Consider the following 22,512-nt stretch of genomic DNA (forward strand, 5'->3'; position numbering starts at 1 on the left):
TGTTTGGGTTATTACCACATAGTATCTAGTAGCTACTGTCAGATAGAATACTGATGAATTCCTAGTTTTGTAGCAGTTTCTGCAATTATTTTATCCCCTCTATATTAATGTTTTTTAGCCAACAACAGCAGCCACAAAGAAAAATAGCAGAACATTATCTTTAATAACACATTTGATGTATAACTTCTAGTATACAGGGACTTGAGTTTTGCTAGCTCAGAATGATTTTACCTTTGAAACATCTAGTTGTTAGTGTGAATATGTAGAAATTAAACAGAGAACCAATATTCTCTACCTATTTTCAATTATTTTTCAAGCTTGGACAATAAAAGTTTTGTTTGGAACCACTTCCAATGGTCCTAAATGTATACAGCACATATTCATTTCAAAATTAATCTTCCACCAAATCCGAACCATCCATTAGAACATCTGGGAGAAAAAAAATATTATTCAGCCTTAATATTTGTGAATGATTGCTACAGATTACTTTACCCTCTAGAGTTAACTAGTGAAGGGAAATTATGCAGCAGTGTAAAGGTACATGACATATACATGTAAATAAGAATTCAAACATTTAAAAGAGATTTACACACACAGTTTCTCTCCTCTTCAATGTCAAATAAAAAATATAAGTAATGCTCTGATTTATAATCGCCTGATTTAAAACTAAATTTGTCTGTACTGGAAGAGACAGAATAATCCCCTCTGATATTTACCACAATGAATCATATATATATATATATATATATATATATATATATATATATATATATGTATTTTGCAGAGATGTGACATTGTGCTACATGGTGCAACAGACTTTTTACTTCTGGAGACATGGGATTTTGCTGGCTAAGCTCACAAGAAAAATTGGTGCGGTGGTTTCATCCTAAATCCCCAGCATTTAACCACGCTACACATTGTGGAGCAATTGTCTAAGGCTGGGATACCTAGGGGTTTGCAAATAACAACTGACTTTGGGTCACATCTTGCTTGCTTTACTCATGCAAGTAGTGCCATTGAACCCCAAAAATCAGTAGGACTCAAATTCATGGAACTACTCACAGGAGTTAAGATGGGTAAGATTTGGTTATGCCTGGGGCAGTTTGCATTGAACCTGCCCATATTCATACAAATGGAGCCTGATCATAAGCCCACAAAAATCAATTGGAAAACGCCCATTGACTGCAATCATGCAGAATGAAGGCCTTAGTCACTCACTTCATAGGCACAATTTACATGAAACACCTATAACCTGCTTAAAACACGATGTTTTGTAAGCGAACAAAATCTAGAACACTGAACTTATCTCCTCAGACTTACTTTTTTAACATTTGCTTCCGAATGAAATGGTTAGGAAACTAACACTGAGACCTGGTAAACACACTTTTGCACTGTACTTGGGTACAAGCTAATGAAATGAATAAGTTTGTGCTATGTGAATGAAGTGAGATCTCCAAACACCCAAGGATTCATATAAGATCTACAACTCCGAATGCTCAAACTGTCACCTCTGGACTGTATGTGTGGTATTTCACATGCACATTCTGAAAAGTCACTTTCCACAACGTTTCTCAAGTACCAAACTCCTTTAAAAAAAAAAAATCTATTTAGGTAGGAAATTAGAAAAACCTTAATATAATGCAATTAAATTAAAAAGGCAACATGTAACTATGTCACTAAATACAGTACTAAATGGCATTAGCAATATTTCAACTAGTCAAGCAGGAAACTGCCAGCAAAACATATTCCACAATTTGTTCTTGAATGGGAAGGCAGAGAGAAGAAATCACTGGCAGACTCCTTGGACCATGAACAAATGTAAAACATATCAGCTGTTTAATAATGTTTAGCATCAAGAGATCAATATAGGACATTTTTAAAAAATACTGTATCCAATTGATATTGCAAGAGGAATTTATAGAATCAGAATGCGATCACTTGAGTTAAAAATCTAGCCAGGACTCTAGCATTAACATCTCCATTCTTAAAAGATCTCATGACACTTTTTATAAAGACCACAAGCAATCAGGAATTTGATTTTACACTGTATCCAAAAAACTGGACTTCCGGCAGCAGCATAGTGCCCCATCACTACACAAAGGCCTGGTTCAGTTCCAACTCAAATTCAGTCTTATTGAATCATCAATACCATCTCTCCTGCAGAATGCCTAAATATTGAGCTGACTCAGCCTTGTTTACAGCAGCTTGTCAGTCAAATGGGATCAGAGCAGAAGGTAAAAAAGTCTGCAGCTATATACAAGGTTGAAAGATTAATACAAAGTTGGAATTAGTACTTAACATGTGTGAAACACGTTTAAACAACTTGACTTAAGAAAAATCAACCACCATATTAAAAACAATCTAAGTGTTTTGTTGACAAAACTAAATAAAATATAAAGAGTTAACTTACAGAATCCAGAAAGCAGAGGTAGGTCCCTGAACTCTGTATTACTGCTTGGTTTTTAGCAAAGCCAACTAAAGAGAAAGTAAAGAGATAATGTTTCACATAACTTTAGAATTATTTTTATCGCAACATTTTTTAACTTATACTGTAGTCAAGATTAAATGAGACACACAAGTGGAGATCTACGTTATCATGAAAAATGTTTTGTTTTACATGCCTTAAACAGAAATCTTTGAAGTATTGTGGCTACCTGGTCCAGTCCTGCTCTCAACAACACCAGTCTGTTGTGATGTGATCCAAACACTGCATCTCACATGCTGCTAAGATCTCTGGGTCTGGGAAGTGATTGATCACTGTTCCTGGCTCTGGGTCCTTCAGGTGCACTCTCTAGGCACAGGCCCCATGTCTGAAATCATTCTTGAGCAGTGGGATCCTGCAGTCTGGTCACCTAGACACTGGAAGCCTGGGCTCAGCTCTCAGCCCACCCAAGCCCCCAATTGCTTGAATGCATTCCCCTTGAGACCACCTGGCAGTGAGTGCTCAGGTTTCTAGTTAATCCCTCTAAGGGCATAAAGGGAGGAGACAAAAAGCAAAGCAAAGGAATTTCTTAAACACACACAACTTTACTCTTTAAAAGCACAAAACATCTATGAAAAACAAACTCCTGAATGCAATCCCCCTCATTTTGATCTCTCCACCTTTAATGAGCCCATGGTTTCGTCCAAGTCCTTCATGCCTACACTCCTCCTTCTGGGCCTTCTATTTCTGGAATGGCTTCCTTTGCTTAGAGAAGCATTCCATTTTAAAGTAGATTTTGTCCCTCTTTAGTCTGATGGAAAAGACGGCAGCTCTACAAGTGCTAACAATACAGCTCCATAATTACAAGCCACGGGCACTCAGGTAGTAACAGTGGGGCAATCTTTTTTTCCCCACCTGTAAATTACATTTTTATAGTGTTTAGATGACCAAATGGTCGACCGTCAACCAATGTGTGTAAAAATATATTTCTCCAGGATAGGGAAACTAAAGGAAGAAAAATATTTGACACTCCACTCTTTGCCTTTATGGGTGTAAGTGACTTCCTCCAGATTTGGTGAGGATATTCTGTACAGTAATTTGCAGTTCTGAATAGCAAATAGACAACCAGGAATTTGACTCTTTGAGGGGTTTGAATTTTCTGGGGGGGTGTGGGGTTGTTATTCAAGTTGAAAACCAAGAGGACTGCAGAGAAACATTTGTTTTTAATGAAAAGCTTCAGATGCAAACTGGACTACATATTTTACATGGGTGCTCCCTTTTTGCCTATGTACACTCTGCTCTAGAAAAGGGGTTCTCAACCTTTTTCCTTCTGAGGTCCCCTAACATGCTATAAAAATTCCATGGCCCACTAGTGCCACAACAACTGTTTTTCAGTAGATTAACAGCCAGGGCCAGTGTTAGGGGTAGCAAGCAGAGCAATTGTCCAGGGCCTCACACCACAGGAAGCCTCGCAAAGCTAAGTTGCTCGGGTTTGGGCTTTGTGCCCTGGGCCCCAGTGAGTCTAACGCTGGACCTGCTCTCTGGTTTATTTTGGTGGAACCCCTGAAACCTGCTCACAGTCCCCCCACACCCCCAGTGGGTCCCAGATCCCTGGTTGAGAACCTCTGCTCTAGAGGTCTTTACCCTTAAACAATAAAAATTGACACACTGGAAAAGATTATTAATCTGTCTAGGCCAGTAATCTTCCTCCAACAACAGCCAATGGCAGATGCTTAAGAAGAAGGCATATACGGTAGCATATCATGAGGAACATTTCTTACTAACTCCAACTGGTGATCATCTTATGCTCTGAAGAAAAAGATAACACTTATTTTTTCCTAACTAGTGTAAATGTTGGTGCTCTTCTCTTTAGATTCTTCAGTAAAGGGTTAAAAAAATGCTCAGGGTTTTTTTTTTTTTTTTAACTTAAACTACAGTTGTATTCATTAAAAATTAAAAAATTCAATAGCCACAGTTTTCATAATCTTCCTTGTCTTAAGTAGGATTGAGCATGGATAGTGTACTCTCTACCTATGGGGACTGTAATGGACTTTCACCATACTAGTTTAAAACACTGGTCAATCTACAATACTGGTTCAAACCCAGAAGCAAATTAATAATGAGTACAAATCACCACCACTTTATGGCTCATATAACCACCATTTTATGCTGGCCTACATGAAATAGGTTGGTAGGCTCAATCCAGGCCTTAGTGAACAGATGTACACATCACCCTTATTTAGCAATTTCACCAGTTGATCACAACTAGGCAAATGCTGAGCTACGTCAAGTGTACACTATATTCACATCTAGTCCATGCTAAAACACTCTGGTATTATTGTTACATTGTCCTCCCTCCCCCATTCCCACCTATTGTTTCATCTGCCTTTTGTCATTAACCAATACTGCACGTTCTTTAGACCATGGACTGACTTTTACTGTGTTTGTACAAACCTTCACACAACAGGGCCTCAATCCTCATCTGGGCCCTCTAGATGCTATTCTAATGTAAATCATAGACAAAAAAAATCAAAAGGGCAAGAATTTGCAGACCAGCCAATCTTTTTGGCCTGTGGTGTGGGCCCTTTATAGGACTGCAGCAAGGCATAAGAGAAAAAAGCCTGCAGAGTACTACTCTGCCTGTTCTGTAATAAATAGAAAATTTTCCAGTGCGGCAGAGACTATTTTAGACAGACTGCCCCTCTCTCTCAACAGGAAATAATATAATATTGGTTATTCTCTTTATCTAGAGCTACATGGAGTGCTGAAGGGAGCAAATCAAAAGGCACACAGTTACAATGAGCATAAATATGGAATGCTTACATGGAAACCTCTCCATGGGAACACAGACACACACAAAAGTGTCGTCAAATTATAATGCTGATATCATGGATCCATTGTGCCCACCTTAACAGTGCAGCTCTAAGAGAGGAGACCCAGGCTGTTTCTAAAAGCGTACAATGATTTTTACTAAGGCCTTGTCAACACAAAAACTTTCAGCAGTTTAGTTAATCCACTGAAAACCTGTGTGGATATTCCTACTTCTGTTTATGAGTGTCTTATTTCAGTTTAGCTTAAATCTATTCCTGATGGAATGAAATTAAAGCAAAATAAGCCTGTTTAAAACTGAATTAAAAGTGTCCACCCAGCCTATTGCACCGGATTAACTAAATCTATTTAAAAGTCACTTGTACATGAAGACAAGTCCTACTAATAAGCAAAACTATTTAAAAAAAGAGGCGAAGCCAAGAAGCAGCAATGCCAAACAGCTGGTGTAATCATCCTTAACCCCCCTCCACCAATTCTACCATCCCCTAGAAAAGAAAAGGCAGAAGAAAAAAGGACAGCATGGCTTTTCAGTGCATTCTCTCTTAAGTGGAAGACAAAGGACAAGGAACAGCACAGGAGTGCTTAACATGCATGCCCTGAAAGATACAAGAATAGCACTGCATCTTCCATACATGATTAGAGTCCATAGGGTTTCAGAGTTGCATGCCTTTCTCTGAGCATTTACAAACCCTTTCCCCAACGGGCTAAATGTGGTCACAACTCCAGGAGTTAACATCTAAGATGTTGTCTACATGAGAAAGCTGCACTGGTTAATTTAAAGAGTGATTTTAACCAATTCAATTAAACTGGTGTGACTTTCCAGTGTAGATAAGGCCTAAGTTAACAGCCTGGTACCTGTACTTTTCCTCCTTCTACAGATTGTTCTGCACGAGGCAAGCACAAGGGCACCTAATTTAATCTGAAAAACCTTTCGAGTCCTATTTAATACTATACCTGTAATTTAGGCCCCGACTATGCCACAAGTGCAGCTAAGTCAGGAACCTTGTTACAAGATGGTTGTCACCTGACCAGGTTACTAGATTATTCCACTGTATAGTCTAGAAGATATGTGTAGTATATCTTTAAATCTACAGCAGGTAGACAGTAATGGCAAGGGTGGAGAAGCTTTAAAGTGAAGCACAGATACAGAGTATCTTTAAGGATAATACCTCATCTAATTCTAAAAGATCCTTGATCCATATTTACAGAAATTACTTTCTATGGGACCTTCAGCATGATCCCTAACCAGGCTAGAGCTCTGAACTAGTAATACAGACAGATTCATACGGAAAGTAAATCAAGGAACAACTGTTGCACTCTGACTGTACTGTACTATAACATCTGTACTGTACTGTAACTGACTTCCATGAGTCAGTTATAGTACAGTACAGATAGGTCCTTCATCATTCTTCCTGAGAATTCAAAGCGAAGAGATCATTTCCTGTCTGCATTTTCCACTAACTCCTGGGAGCACTTTGGCCCAACCACCAACAGCACAGTAGCACTCAAGGTTACACCTAAATTAGTTGTTTTTAATACCTTTTATATGTAATAGTAACTCATACGACAAAACGAGTTGGTAAATTCAACAGCTCTCACAAGACTAGAGTTGAATTTCTGGCATCCACAGCTTCAGTAAGAAACAGCTAAAGCAAATTAGCAAGTCTGGACATGCCAAACAGGAGAATCCATAGTTTTGAACAGTTGCCTCCTAAGGGAAAGGGAAAAAGAGAAGGATGGAGTTGACCTTGCACTTGTAATCCCTGCACTGGATCAATACCTATTCTACCAGGATCAGCTGTAACTAAGCCTATATACATATTTCACTCACTATTAACATGATATTTCAACAGTCATCACTGTAAAATGAATGAAGTCCAAGGAAGCAGTGATCAAGGAAAAAAAAGGCAAGGTGACTCAACTTCAAGATGAAAGTTAAAAGATTCATAGATAAGGAACTTTCCAAAATCTTTAAGATACTGCTTTTAAATCAAATATTTTAGGGGGGAAAATTTGAAGTATAAAATGTTATGTCAAAAAAGGTATAAAATATTTTTTCTAGATTAAAACACATGTCTGGAATTTTATTAAACAGTTACTTATAACAACAGTGTCTTAAGAATAAAAAAGGTATGTTAATTTTGTGATTTAAGAAGAGATTTAACTCCCTGGGGAAACTAGATATTGAAAATTGGTTTCTCACAATGAATCCTGTGTTTGGCATAAGCAAAGAATTTGCTTCAATATTACTGTACTGAAGAAAATCAAATGTTTGTGCCAGAACTCTCTTTTGTAAGGCCTGCTTACTTGGTGAAAAGAGCCTGTTACTATGGTCACAACAGTAAAAACTTAAGCCTCAGTGAGATATTAACATTCCTTGCTCTTGGAAAGAAAAAGGATTTTTTTTTAAAGCCAGTGACCCTTTCTTTTTTAGTTCCCCCCCCCCCCCCGCTTTCTTTTACATGATTGAAAAGAATCAGAAATGAATTTTAATCCCATATAAATAGTCCAAGACTTGAATACCGACTGCCACATTGTTTCTGTGTTGGGGCTTCTTTCACAGGAAATATTCCTTCCAGTTGTAATTACTCTCAAACATACCAAAATAAATCACTGAAGACAAAAGCATAATAAAGATTTCAAACTACCCTGGCTCCCCAAATGTAACAACCTCTCAAGCAAAAGAGGTCCTTATATGAAGAGTGATCTCACATTGACTCCTACATAATAATCTGTTTTTTAAAACCAAGTGTATTTTGTTTTATTATTATTTAATGGGATGTACATGAACACGCCTTTTGATTACGTTTTGTTTGCTAAAACTAGAGGAGCTTTTGTCATTCACAGATTAATTCAGTGCACAAACAAAATTTTATTTATTTCCATATATTGACACCAAAATTGTCTGGAAATGTTTGTGAAGAGGAAATTAAAAATTACCTGAAATAAAATTAGGCGTTTCTTGAATGGGACTGTATCACCTAGAATGAGTACAGGTTTCTTTTGGGCTGCAAACAGGTTGCTTCATCAAAGAAAGTAGAAACTGACCCAGAGTATTGTTTCAAGATGTTCCAAAATTATGCCTCTCAAATTACTGGTATATTACAGGACATTTGTTTAAGGTCAATTTTCTGTCCCCAGCCCCCTATCCATCCACGGCTGTTGCCTATACAGCTCCTACAGAGACTATCAGCACACCATCCTCCTCCCTGCTCTTCTGACCAGTCTTCCACTTTGTTCTCTGCTCAGACTGAAGAAGAGATCAGAAAGAGAAGTGAACTGCCAGTGTGAGAACAGCATGAGCACAGTTATACATGGAGGTGGATGGAGCAAAGTTATACATAGCTGGGTGGAGCACAGAAGAGGGAATAGACAGAGAGGTGAGAGGGGAAGACAAGAAGAGTAACAATGATGTGAGCTGCATTGCAGGGATCAATGTCTCATTCTACAATGATGGAAGGGCTGAGCGATACATCTGCAGGTGATGTGGTTAAGGTTTACATTTAAATACAGCATAATTAGATGGGATTACTTTGCTTCTTTCTTAAGCAGTATCTGGATCTCTTCAAACAGAACACACAAATTGCAAAGCTCATAGAGTATACAGATGCAATGAAATAGGGATGTTTTAAAAACTCTAGTTTGTTTTGTCACCAAGTATCTTTGGAGAGTAGTGTGGCTAACTCATCACACATGAGAATGGAAAGGGAAGAAAACCCAATTAAGAATTATATTAATGGGGGAGGAAGGCATTACTGTTTACCATGCAAATAACCAATGGCAATTTTTACCAACTCAACAGAGTTGGATGTTGACTGCAGACCTAGAAGGCTGCCCACATACAAAAGGAATGAATTATATATCTACTGAGTACTTCACTACTGGGGTAAATGCTCTATTAAAAACACTGTACAACATCAGTCTGTGGTAAATAAAGCTACAGTCTTTTAATTTCCAACTGTGATGTATCCTGGGAGCATATGGGTAACAAACAGGGGCAGGGGTGGATGCCGATGTTAGGATTTTAACACCACAAACTAAGCAGTGCAGAACCTCTTCAGCAAATGTGAAAATTAGAGATGTATCTTGAAAATATCATCAATGAACTGGAATCCTGAGGAGGATTTTATTCTTAACTTTATTCAAAATTATTAGTCAGAAATTTTAAAAACTGTATTTGATAAGCTAAGCAAACTTTGATTCTACTGTACACCAAAAGCCTCACACAGCAACATACTTTTTGTCGTAGTCTTATATTTTGAGCAAAACTGTGAAAAAACAGTATGAGTAAAAGAAAAACAAACTACTAGGAGACTGCTTCCCCACCTATTCAATACGTACATTTAATTCATGTTAAGAATTATGACAGATAAACAAGAAGATCAATCAAGGAACACACGGTACCCTTATAAACGTTTACACTACAGGCTATAGACCAGAGGTGGGCAAACTACGGCCTACGGGACCGTCCTACCCAGCCCCTGAGCTCCCAGCCAGGGAGGCTAGCCCCCGGCTCTTCCCCTGCTGTCCCTCCTCCCCTGCAGCCGTGCAAGCAGCACAGCTTCCACCCGCCCACCTCCCAGACTTTCCAATAAGCCTGTCCTGACGCTCTGAGCGGCATGGTAAGGGGGAGGGGGGGGGTTTGGATAAGGGGCAAGAGTTCCCGGGGGATAGTCAGGGGGTGGTTGGATGGAGTGGAAGTTCAGGTGGCGTGGTCAGGAGACAAGAAGCGGCGGGAGGAGGGAACTGGATACGGGGTGGGGTCCCAGGGGCTCCTGGGAGGAGGGGACAGGAACTGGGGGGGGGGGGGAGTGTGGATGGGAAGGGTCCTGGGGAGCAGTTAGGGATGGGGGTCTTGGGGGTCCTGGTCAGGGGACAAGGAGTGGGGTGTTGGATGGGTCAGGGGGCCTGTCAAGGGGCGGGGGTGTGGATAGGGGTCGGGGCAGTCAGGGGACAGGGAGCAAGGGGGGTTGGAGCGGGGGGTTCCGGGAGGGGGCAGTCAGGGGACAAGGAACGGGGGAGTTGGGATGGGTCAGGGGCTCTGAGGGGGGGCAGTCAAGGGGCAGGAAGTGGGAGGGGGCAGATACGGGGCAGGGGCCAGGCTGTTTGCAGAGGTACAGCCTTCCCTATCCCGCCCTCCATTCCGTTTTGCAACCCTGACGTGGCCCTCGGGCCAAAAAGTTTGCTCACCCCTGCTATATTCGTATAGTTAGTGAAATTAGATGGAATTCCTAACTAACAAGTTAAAACTTTCTTAATAAACAAATCAACAGATAAATTTTAGAAGACATTTATTAAAAGGTATTTTGTTCTGTTCCTCCTCAGGCCTCTGCCCCTTCTCATGAAAGCAACTACTCTGTCTTTTCTTCCACATCATACAAAAAGAAAGCTAGGTTGAAAACTCATCTCACGAGCTTTACAGTTCATACCCTACTAAGCCTATCTTCATTCCGTAGTAGTTGTCCTTGGTAATACAACTTGAATCCGTCATTTACCAGCCACTTATGACTATTTCAGAGCAACTTTTTTATTTCTGACTTGGATCTAAATGTAACCATATTTAGAGTCATTCAAGTACTGGAACTAACACACAAAACAGGCCTAGCATCTTCATACTCTGCAACTACGGCTGTGGAAAAGGAAAAATCCCACCTATAACAAAGCCTTTAAATTAAATTAAATTACATTATACATGAAAATAGACTTTGTTCCCAAGAACACATACTGAAAAAATAAATTAGTTCAACTGATTAACCAGAAGAACTATATTACTGCCCAGCATTAAAAGATCCAATGCATCTGACTAAATGTATACAGTACTGCAAACCCCAAGTGTTTAAAAATCATGAGTCTGGCTGCAAAACAACATGAGATAGGTTTAAAAATCATAATATTTTAAAAACTAATAAATTTGCAGTTCTTTTTACCTTTGCCTTCTGGTTTCTAAACCTTTTGGGTACACTCAGTTCAGATACTCAGGGTTTTCTCTGCAATTCTGCAGTCTAGAAACTTACTTTTTTTTTTTTTTTTTTTTATGAAAGCTGAGATACTCATGTAATCATTTGTATCCAGGACCAAGGGTGTTAAGACCACCACCAAGTATCACCAGATTTATAATAAAGTTGCAAGAATTGGCAACATTGTTAATACATTATAAACAAAAAAACTTTTGCTGAGTAAAGCATAAATATTAAGCCATAGTCCACCTTCCTGCATGTATAGACAACTTCCACTAAAATCAAAAAGTAGGGCCAAATTCTGTCTTTATTTGGGCTGTGCCTCTGAATGTGGATCTCCAGAAAATGATTTTCTATAGCAATTCCATCTTACTGCAGAGACCATTCTTAAACTAACAATAAACTGTTCCTGCCAAACCAAATTATTTAGTCATTCTTTAAAATCACTATTAAACAACATACCTCCTTGGGGTTGAGGTGAATCATGACCATCAATGACAACTCGAATACCCACATCTTCTAACTTGAGCTTCCATTTTTCAATTATATTAATTGAATTGTCCTGAGAAAGTGATGACATAGAGGCAACAATTTTAACTTATAGGGTAAGCTAAAGTAAATAACAATTCTTACAAGAATTAGGTTAGATAATATTTTAAAACTAAATATAAAATATACATACCTTACTAGCATCATTAAACACAGATAGCTCCATGGTACCTTCAAAATCTTGCTCCACAATTGACTTCAAGCACTCATCCAACCAACATTCAGTATTGCGAACAGGCAGAATAACAGACTACAATGAACAAACAGAGAACACACAAACATTATAAAACATGAAAGCATCCATTCTCCTTGTTTATTTGCTGTTTATCCAAAGAATACTCATTTAAAAAAGGAAAGTGCCTGATCCTTTCATATCCTTTCATCAAATATGTACATTGGCCATAAAAAAGAAAACTGCTCTTTCCTTCACAAGTAAATGGTATTTCTTCTCCACCAAGCTTTATTTTTTTACTCTGCAAAACCCACTATGTGTTAGTTTCTGTGGTTTTATTCCTTTGAAAATTCTTTGAACAAAAAGCAAACAAAATGTATACACCACCAGTTATTTACTTGCAGCACTACTAATTATTGTCTCCAGTCTCTTAACTTATCCTCAGCTTCACCATTTTACCTCCATCTTCTCTCAGTTCAGTGGGGATCTATTCTTTTCTATCCCAGCTACCCAGTTTGAACTTTTATCTGTAAAGTAGGCAACTTACATATCTCATCTCAGAAATCCTTTGTAATACTTGGCCAATGTACTGTTGAGAGAGGCTGCTTCTAAGTAAATATCAAAGAGACTTCTTTGTTCCACCCAATAAAAAATTGCCTCTCTAATTGCACCAACTATTCTATGTGTGGGACATATATGTATAAAATGTAGAACTTATTTAACTTTTTTTTAAATTATCTGTGAATTATAAATGATAAGACACTAAACAGCAAAACCCATTAACGTTTTCAATGATGTTTCGCAAACAAAATATCTGTATTTCAAACTAAAGATCTCATTCAGTTCACAGTGTGATAGCATTAATACAGCTTACTCCGTTATCATCATGGTAACACATTTAGAATGGAATTACATTATTATAGGCATAACTGAAAGCACCATCTATTATTAATGTTGCCTAATACTTCTCATGAAAAAAACCCTCTTTCCAGTTGCTTATAACTTTCCATACTTTAACTAATTTTCTATATAGGATATCTGTCTCTGATTGAATTATTTTGGAAAATTTCTGCAAAAACAAATCAGAGAACCAAGGCTAGTGAAAAACAATGTTGTTTTGTCAATGTTGAAAAATTATGGAGACCGTTTCTCTGAAATGCTTTAGTTCCTCCACACTTTGACGCAAGGACTTAAAATTTGCCAGTGGGGTGGCCTTTGTGTCAAAGATGTGCCTTTTGCTATCCATACAAAAATCTGCCCAACTTTGAACAAGTTATAAACCATCAAAAAATCTGTTTGCACATGATCAGTAGAGGCTTATTAGAGCCTTGGCAGCTAAAAACTCCAAAAGATTATGTTTGCACTAAGCATCCTCCAACCCTGGGCTGAGCAGAAACTTCACTGCAATTTCAGCTCTCGCCTGTTGCAGGCTATAGCCAAATACTGGAAATGAAAGCAGGAAGACTATCTTGCCAATGCTCTCAATGTCTCCTGAAGGGGCTCAGGCAGCATGGAGAGGGAAGATGGTTTCTTCAAATGCTGAGGGAACAAGGGTTAGATGAGAGTGAAGGGAACAGGAAACAGATTGGGACAAAGACCTGGAGTGGATAACACAAAACTGGGACTACTGACTTACAGTGGGGGAGAAGAGAGGGAAACGGGGACTGTCATGGTAAGAAAACTGGTATTGGGAGAGTAGGACTGGGTGGGCAAGGAGACTGTGAGCTGGGTGAGATGGCAGATTCCTAGATCTTAATGCCAGGAGAGACCATTAGATTATCTAGTCTGACTGGAAAGAAGACTGGGACTGGAAGCTATGAACAGGAGGAGGATGGAGGGGGACTGGAGTCAGTGCATGGGTTGAGGGAGAATGGGACTAGCTAAGCAATTATATTGATTCTGGAAACTAATGGGGGAGGCTGGTGTTGGGGGAATAAGTTGGAGGAGACAGGGCAGAAGGGGTCAAACTTATATGCATTCTGTACATAAGAAACTGTTTTCTGTAGGATCCTTCCCTCATTTGTTGCCGAAGTGGGAAGGTGTATAATGATGAGGCAGAGGATTGCAGGAAGAGAAAGGAGATAAAGGTAGTTGAATGCTGCCCTAGAGAACAGGATTCTATTCCTGCCTTTACCACAGAGTTCCTGCGTGATGCTAGGCAAGCCACTTAGACCAATCCTTTCACTTGGGGTCCCTAATTCTGCGTTCCTCGTTTTCTAGGTGCCTGACATGAGACCCTGGGATCTGGTGTGCAGAAGTGCTGAACACCCACAACTGCAACTGAAGTCAATGGGAGCTGTGCTTTTGAAAAAATAAAGTCCTATATGTAGGACCCTACCAAATTCTTGGCCATGAAAAATGCATCTGTGAAATCTGGTCTCCCCCTGTGAGATATGGTCTTTTGTGTGCTTTTACCCAATACAACACAGATTTCAGGGGGGGGTCCTGCCCAAAAGGGAGTTTTGGGGGGGTCAGAAGGTTATTTTAGGGAGGTTGCAGTATTGCCACCCTTACTTCTGCACTGCCTTCAGAGCTCAGCGACCGGACAGCGGCAACTGCTGGCCGGGCACCCAGCTCTGAAGGCAGTGCCCAGCTAGGAGCAGCGCAGAAGTAAGGGTGGCAATACAATACCATGCCACCCTTATGCCTGTGCTGCTGCCTTCAGAGTTCAGCGGCCGGAGAGCAGCAACTGCTGGCCAGGCGCCCAGCTCTGAAGGCAGCAACGTTGAAGTAATGGTGGCAATATCATACCATGCCATCCTTACTTCGATGCTGCTGCTGGTGGCAGCTCTGCCTTCAGAGCTTGGCTCCCAGCCAGCAGCTGCCACTCTCCAGCTACCCAGCTCTGAAGGCAGTGCTGCCGCCAGCAGCAGCACAGAAGTAAGGATAGCAGTACCACAACCCTCCCTAAAATAATCTTGTGAGCCCCCCCACAACTCCTTTTTGGGTCAGCACCCCTACAATTACAACACCGTGAAATTTCAGATGTAAATGGCTGAAATAATGAAATTTACCATTTTTAAAATCCTATGACCGTGAAATTGACCACAATGGATCATGAATTTGGTAGGACCCTCGCTATATGCTAAGCACTCTGAAAAATTAGGTCCTAGGTGTCTCAAAGTGGGCACTTTTGATCTTATTTTCTCTGTGCCTCAGTTCCCCACCTGTAAAATGGGATAATACACCCCCTTATCTCACAGGGGCTTTGTGAATATTAAGATTTCTGAAGCATTCAGGTACTATAGTGATAACATCATAGAAAATTCTGTGAGGAAATTAATAATTCTGTCTTCAAAGTATGGTTTGAATAGTGTGCAGTAAATAAGATCTAGAACCATACTTCCAACATTTGAACAAATTGCTGAATAGCTACTCATTAAGTGACTACCATTCACTCTGTGCACTGAATGAGACAGGGGTCCTATGGAAAATAATGGTTTGTGATCATGTAATTAAAGACTGTATTGTAATGCAATACACATGAGAGGACTGAACAAACGCTGGCATTTCGTAACTTCTGAGTAGTTTTTTGTGTAATGTAATATATGCCTAGAAAACAAACATGTGAATTATAACTTCGCACTTCACTCGCACATTCCCTCCACAGACCTAACAAAAATTACTGAACTTTACCACACGTGAATTAATCCTCTCATCACTCCTGGGAAATAAGTATCGTCACAATTTTATCATTCTATAGATGGGGAAACTGAGACAAAGAGGTTGAATGACTTGTCCAAGGTCCCACATGAAGTCTGTGGAAGAATCCAGGAACAGAATCCAGCTCTCCAGATTCCCATGATTTAACTGCAAGACCATGTTTCTTTCAAAGATTAATTCATGTGATCACTATATTATAATTAAGAAGAAAGCAAAAACATTAGAAAAATGTTAAAATGAAATTAGCAATGGTCTGCGTTGTGTGTGTGTGTGGGGAGGTGTTTATCTATACACACATCTCTATACGCACAAAATGCATCTACTTTAGGCTTGATGAAGCATATGGCCTGATATTATGATTGGCAAATATCAAGCTGTCCAGTATTTCACAGCAAAATACAAAGTGATATTCATTTCAGACTTTATATTCTAAACCTAATTCTATATTCCAAGGTGCCAGGGAATCAAGCTCTATGAATGAACTCACCTCCTAGTTTTCAACAGGGTGTTTTACTAGGGAATAGTGGTATTTCAAACAAGTGGAAGGGCCATGTTTGCACAATAATGCCTTCTCTGCTTTTCTTAAATTTTCAGAAAAATAAGTTTGGTCCTCTGCTTTGATAAAATTATTAATATCACATAGAAGACAAAGAATTATATGGCATGCAAATTAAGAAATGAAGTTTTGAGATTAAAGAGCTTTGCTTCACATTAGTACTTTGAGACTGCCAAGCACATAAGCAGAAACCTGAGATTGTTTCAAAAGCAACTGCTAATGCTACACTACACAGTCTGATTCAGTCAATACATTCAATTCACTAAGGATTTTAGTACTCCCAAGATGGCAATTAGAATAAGACTTCATATTTTGAACCACATTAACCCAATGTTATTATATTTTTTAAAAAGGGAAAGTACTCTCCCCAAGTCTTCTGATAGGCTTAGTGGTAGCACTAACTAGCCACAATACATCCACGCAAATCAGTGGTTCTCAAACCTTTTCTAACCAACTAACCTCAATGCAAAATTTGTTTGGCTGACTACTCTATCACCACTAATTTGAGTATTTAAAAAAATACACATAAAATGCATTAGCTGAATCTGTCTATATTTTTCTTGGATTTTATCTTTAAACAAAAGTAGAAAGGCAAGGTGTTATATTACCCAAACACACTTACATCCAATATGAATAGTCAAAAATTGCAAAAGCAGCACTTTCATGGTGCAGCCTGTATTACAAAATTTGTAAACAACCACCAGCACCATCAAGGTGCTTGGAGCTCTGCACGATAGTTTATAATGTTTTAAAAATATTATTTTAAAAAAACCACTGTGATCAAGTTTCCTCTCCTCAGAGCCACCACAGCAAAAGTGAGATTGATGCCTGTCACACTAAGTGCAGTCGTGGAATCCCTGAGGATGCCTCTGAGCAAAAGTCTCAAGAAAGAAGTATTAAATGTATATAACAGTACATACATGATTATGAACCAGTTCAGAGTGACTGATGACTTTGGGGTTTTGTGCCATTGCTTCAGGTCCTATCATCCCTACTCAGTTTGCTGGTTTTCTGTGGTTGACAGGACCCACTCAAGTCCAGAGACAGAGGTTACAAATATCAAAATCCAAACCTTTAATTTTTCCTACAGTTCATTTCTCTCCGTTTTTAACTTGGTTTACAAGTTACATTTGGCAATGACCCCATACTACAAATCCTAAAGCAGGTGTTCCAGTTAAAGTGCTTCAGTTAAAGTGAGAAAATAACCATGCAAAATAGCAAATTTCATTCAGAGGCTCTAACATGCCTCACTATAGGAATACATTACATGCACTTTTAAAATAATTATGTGGTAACATCTCTCCAGGGGCACAGACAAGAGTCTTGCAAATAGCTTATATATTTATTGTCATCTCACAAATTCAGTTCCCAAGTGTTTAACTTGTAATTAGCCATATCACCATTAGCCGGCATTAATTTGTAGCAGAATCCAACAAAAGAGCATTTTAAGGACCCGTAAGCTTGCAGAAACTTCACACCAAGTCCCAAGGATATGACACAAGACTGGGAGTTCAAGAGACATGAGTTTCACACCCAAGTCTGCCACTTATACAATGTGGAACTTATCCAGAGCCTTTTAAGACAATAGGAGTTTTTCCATTGATCTAATAAGCTTTGGAAAAGAACCTGTGTGGTTTTGGGTTCTAACTGTTATAAACCTCAGTTTCACATCCTTGAAATGAGAATAATGAAATTTAACCCCTTGTAAAAGGCATTTTGACCTATGGATGAACAACACTAAACTACTACTAAATGATTATTATATGATAAGTCTCCACTACTTCTACAAATGTCACTAAACCAAACAAGTCATTTTTTCATGAATATGTACTGAAAATAACACACACTTTTAAAATGGCACTCTGTTCAAGTGATTCTACACTAAAAAGCCTTCTTTTCCAGTCCCTATCCTCTTTAAAAGTTGAGATTTAAAAACAGAGAGTAATAGTTCAAAAGTGCCTACTGACTTAGGAGCCTAAGTCCCATTGACTTTCAATGACACTTAGGCACCTTAGTCACTTTTAAACATGGCACTTAGGCACTTTTGAAAATTTTACTCATCAGAAACAAATGTCAATTTTTGAAAACCAGCATGGGTTTTCTTTAACATATCATTCTTTATTCCAAGCCATTTCAGTCCTTTACTTCTGGCAAGATTGCATTAGTTGTGGCAACTGTCTTCCACAGGATGGCCATTTATTTCAAATTACGTTAATAAGGTTTTTAGGCCCCAACATTTGATCTGACTTTATATTGTTAGAAACAGTGGAGAGAAGAGCTTTTAGATATCTAAAGATCTTTGTTTTTATTTTTTTCCTAGTGTGCTGTTTTGTTTCAGTAGAGCAAAACACAAACTACTGTTATTTTTGAACTGAAACAGCTACATCAAGAGAAGAAAATACTTTCCCCCCCTTCAAAACAAACAAAAGAAACACCTTACAAAGAGTACAGAATACAAAATAAACAATTGCTATAAGAAACTTTGGGCAATGTCCTTTCATATTCAGTGATGAGACAGGGGTATGTCCAGCCATAACAGAGCAATTCCTTTTCTCTGTAAGTACAAATGTTGTAAAAAGAGAGGGCCACAATCCTGCTTGCTTTCCCTAACTGAGTAATCTCCCCTTCAAAGGGACAACTGGTGTAAGCATGCAAAGAAGGATTTGGCCAGAAAGGGAGTAATTCTTTACAAATTCTGAGACTGACCACCAAGTATAGAAGACTCAAGAGTGTAAGTGTAACAATGAGAAACATACCACTTGAATTCTACATCCTTGCCCAATTATGGAGTCCAATGATGCTCTGGACTGCAGCTGGGGAGTGTCTGGTACAGGAAGTGATATTGTTGCTGGACATCTACACTTGGCAGGTACAGAATCACAAGCACACAGTCCTTTCTGCAGAAAGGGGACTTGACCTCCAGCTGCTGAGGAGGGGCTCCTAGGAGCCCCAACTTCTTCTGACATGTCTATCTTTCTCACCCTTTGGACACACACAAGACAAGCTCTGGGGAGAGGAGTGAAGTATACCACCAAGGGAGTACAGCAGGTTCACTATAAAAGAGCATGAGGACAACACTTTCATTCCTGCTTCCTTGGAGTGGCTCCTGAGAAGTGAGAGCAGAGGGAACTCAAGTCCAGTTCTAGCCTATGTTCCAGAGGGGGTGGAAGGCCCCATTCCAGGCAGCTGCCAACGTGAGAAAACCACAGAGTTTACTGCTAAATGCCTCTGAACCAGTCAAAATGTCCAGGTCTCAGACTGAAAGTACCAGGGGTTGGGTGGGTCCAGGCCATGCATAGTGTTAATCCACGCAACACTCCCATAAAATGCATAATCACTGCCACTCAGGGGGTTGCTCGCCCTCTTCCCCCCTCAGGGTGCTGTTTTCCCCTCCCCGCCCTAGGGTGTCCTGCTTCCCTCCACACACACTCTCCCTCAAGCTGCTGCTGCTGCTCCTCCTCCTCTCCCCCTCTGCGAAGTGCTGCTCTCCTGCCCCTCCGGGTGCTTCAGCTGCCTGCTCTCTTCGCCCCCGTTCGGCTCACCCCCCACGTGCTGCTTGGACCCCGCGCGCGGCCCCCCCAGCCGTTGGCGGCTCAGCGCTCACTGGAGCCGGGCCCCCGACCCCAGAGCCGACACGCCCCCAACGCTCTCCGCCGCGCGAGAGGAATACTCCCTGCCCCGGCCAGCCAGCCAGGGAGAGGAGTGGAGACAGCGGCTAGAGGGGCCGGAAGTGAAGCTGAAGAGGCGGGAAGGTGACAGTCTAGGGAGTGGGGGGGGGGAACCATCGAGCAGGAGGAGTTGGTGTGTTTTTTTTTGAGGGTGATGGGGAGGGAAGTGTGATTCTGCGGTGGTGGGAGGTTCGGGCGCTCTGGCAGACTGGAGGGCAAGGCTGGAATGATGCAGGTGTGGGGGCCTGGGGTGGTTGAGGATGGGGGCATAGGCGCTGGAACTGGGGGACCTGCTGCACCCTGGCTTGGGTTCCATCATATACAGGTTTCAGAGTAGCAGCCGTGTTAGTCTGTGTGCGCAAAAAGAAAAGGAGGACTTGTGGCACCTTAGAGACTAACCAATTTATTTGAGCATGAGCTTTCGTGGGCTACAGCATCTGATGAAGTGTCTGCAGGGTTTGCAGTTTGGTTCAATGTCTCTCAGCAAACACACACACACACACCGCCCCCATACAAATTGTTCCAGTGCCCCTGGATGTTTGTAGACCTAGGGTGAGGGAGGGGGTGGAGGAACTGTGGTTCACTGGTTATTGGCAGCAGAGGTGGGTCTTGGATTTAGGGGTGGAGGGGGGGATCGGTGGTGTTTGGGGTTCTGCCAGAGGGGATGTAAAGGGTGATCATCTCAAGCCTGATTTTCAAGTTGCCTTGGTATCTGGCAGGGGACTTGTTTGTTTGTGTAAGGAAAGCTGTTTCCACTGTAAACTGCTTTAATTTCATGGAAACTTTCTCTTGTTTTCATTAGCCCCAGGCTTTGTTAAACACTGTTTTTACAATATCTAAATTTTCGACCCTATTTCACCTGACGATGCACCTTTAAATATACCAGTCATGTTATTTTCCATGATGTAATGAAGTTTAGATGGGTGTGCATGTAAATGTTGTTTGTTTTAATAGTAACATTGGTTCCTGTAGTTACTTATCCTACAGCTTATCTAGTTGTCACACTTTTAAACTTCTGATTTTTTTTATTTTTCAATTAAAAAATACTCCCTGTGTCTCTTTCGTCTGTTATTGTATCTCATTAAGGACTGGTATTGCAAATGCAACCAGTATCACATTTTTAAATAACAATTAAACTGGCTTTAAAAACAACCCAACAACTGTATTTTCTTAATGATATCATCAGTAAAGATAACATTGATTAAAGCAATGATCCTGGAAACATTTATGCAGTAGGATTGCTCACAGTTATAAGTGATTGCAAGGTTGGGACCTATATGGCAAGCTGTTTAGAATATAAAATATTTATACAAAGTAGGGATGTAAGTAACGTTTTAAAAACAATAATGTGTAACTGATTAAAATTGTATTGGTTACACAGTTAAACATTTAACTGGGGAACTAAGGGGATCCCCACTTTAAGGCAGAATCCCCACTGCCGGCCCTGCACCTGGGGAGCCCCGCTGCCAGCCCTGCACTTGGCATCTCGATGCTCCCAGGGTCCCGGCTGCCAGCCCCGTGCCCAGGAATCCCCGCTGGCAGCCCCGTGCCTGGCACGCCCAGGGTCCCTGCTGTCAGCCCCTGGGCTCTCGGGTGCTGGCCCCAAGCCTGGGACTCTGCTGCCCACACCAGGGTCCCAGCTGATGGCCCCACCCCACAGGTCCTGGATGCTGGCCTGCCCCCAGGGCTCTGTGTGGGGCGGCAGCTGGGACCCCGGGCATCCCAGGATGCCAGGCGCAGGCAGCAGCAGAGCCCCAGGCATGGCAGAAGCCGGGACCCCAGGCATGGGGCTGGCAGCCAGGTCTCCGAGCATGCAGGCCGGCAGCCGGGACCCTGGGCAGAGTTTAATCGTTAATAGAAACCGCTAAGCATCAAGCTTATAGGTTAGCTGGTTAAACTTTTACATCCCTAATACAAAATCATCTTTGGCAACCTAAATCTTCCAATTGTCCCTGGATTATTTAAAGACTCTATTAAACAGTCAATTCAACAAGCATAGAGATCAAAGTTATCTTAAAATGTTTGTTGGCATGCAAATATGGATGGGTGAAGGATGTGGGGAAGACAGCCAAACAATCAGAATTCATCATTGGAATTCATTTAAAATTATCTGTCCAACTTCCCTCCCTCCCCCCACTCTGTGGGCAATGTTGGGAAATGTAATATTTTTTCCCTCTGATAACATAGACTAACTTTGTACTTCCTTGTTGCCTTCATGACTTTTTTTTTTTATCCAAAATAGACGTAGAAGTTTATTTATTTATCTGTATTGCAGTAGTACCTAGGAGTCCCAATCATGGACCAGGACACCATTGTGCTAGATGCTGTACAAACATGGACCAGATTGTTTCTCCCCCAAAGAGCTTACTATCTAATGGCTTATCCTCACTATACAGGCACAGCTATGGCCCTGCAGTAGTGCCACTGTAGCACTGTGGTGTAGACATTTGCTACAACTATGAAGAGTTTTTTCCCATCACTGTAGTTAATCCACCCCTCCAAGAGGCACCAGCTAGGCTGGTGGAAGAATTCTTCCATTGCCCTAGTGGTGTCTACACTGGGGCTTAGTTTGGATTTACTACCCATCTCAGGTGTCTGAATTTTTTCACAGCACTGAGTGAGGTAGCTAGATCAATGTAAATTTTAGGTATACACCAGGTCTAAGTAATTGAAGACCCAAACAAGGCAACTGGAGA

The 22,512-nt window shown here is 40.7% G+C and overlaps 1 protein-coding gene across 5 annotated transcripts in view; it reads right to left on the reverse strand.

Moving 5' to 3' along the window:
• The window catches only part of B3GNTL1 (UDP-GlcNAc:betaGal beta-1,3-N-acetylglucosaminyltransferase like 1), a 301,690-nt gene extending 281,851 nt beyond the window's left edge, over positions 1-19,839 (reverse strand). For 2 of the 5 annotated variants that reach the window (XR_014713947.1, XM_084646630.1), the window contains exons 1-4: positions 18,905-19,839; positions 11,891-12,007; positions 11,671-11,770; positions 2,411-2,475 (exon numbers count right to left, since the gene is read on the reverse strand). Coding sequence is in view for 2 of the 5 variants with exons in the window: in XM_084646630.1 (XP_084502756.1) it covers positions 2,411-2,475; positions 11,671-11,770; positions 11,891-12,007; positions 18,905-19,114 (492 nt within the window). In the remaining 3 variants the exon portion in view is untranslated. Of the gene's footprint in view, positions 1-2,410; positions 2,476-2,621; positions 2,872-11,670; positions 11,771-11,890; positions 12,008-18,904 lie in introns of those variants that run through there. The other 3 variants (XM_084646629.1, XM_084646631.1, XM_084646632.1) reach the window with 3 other exon arrangements.
• Positions 19,840-22,512: the final 2,673 nt, after the last annotated feature.

The sequence above is a fragment of the Lepidochelys olivacea genome (genome assembly GCF_965140295.1).
Source record: "Lepidochelys olivacea isolate rLepOli2 genome assembly, chromosome: 14".
Classification (NCBI taxonomy): Eukaryota; Metazoa; Chordata; order Testudines; family Cheloniidae; genus Lepidochelys; species Lepidochelys olivacea.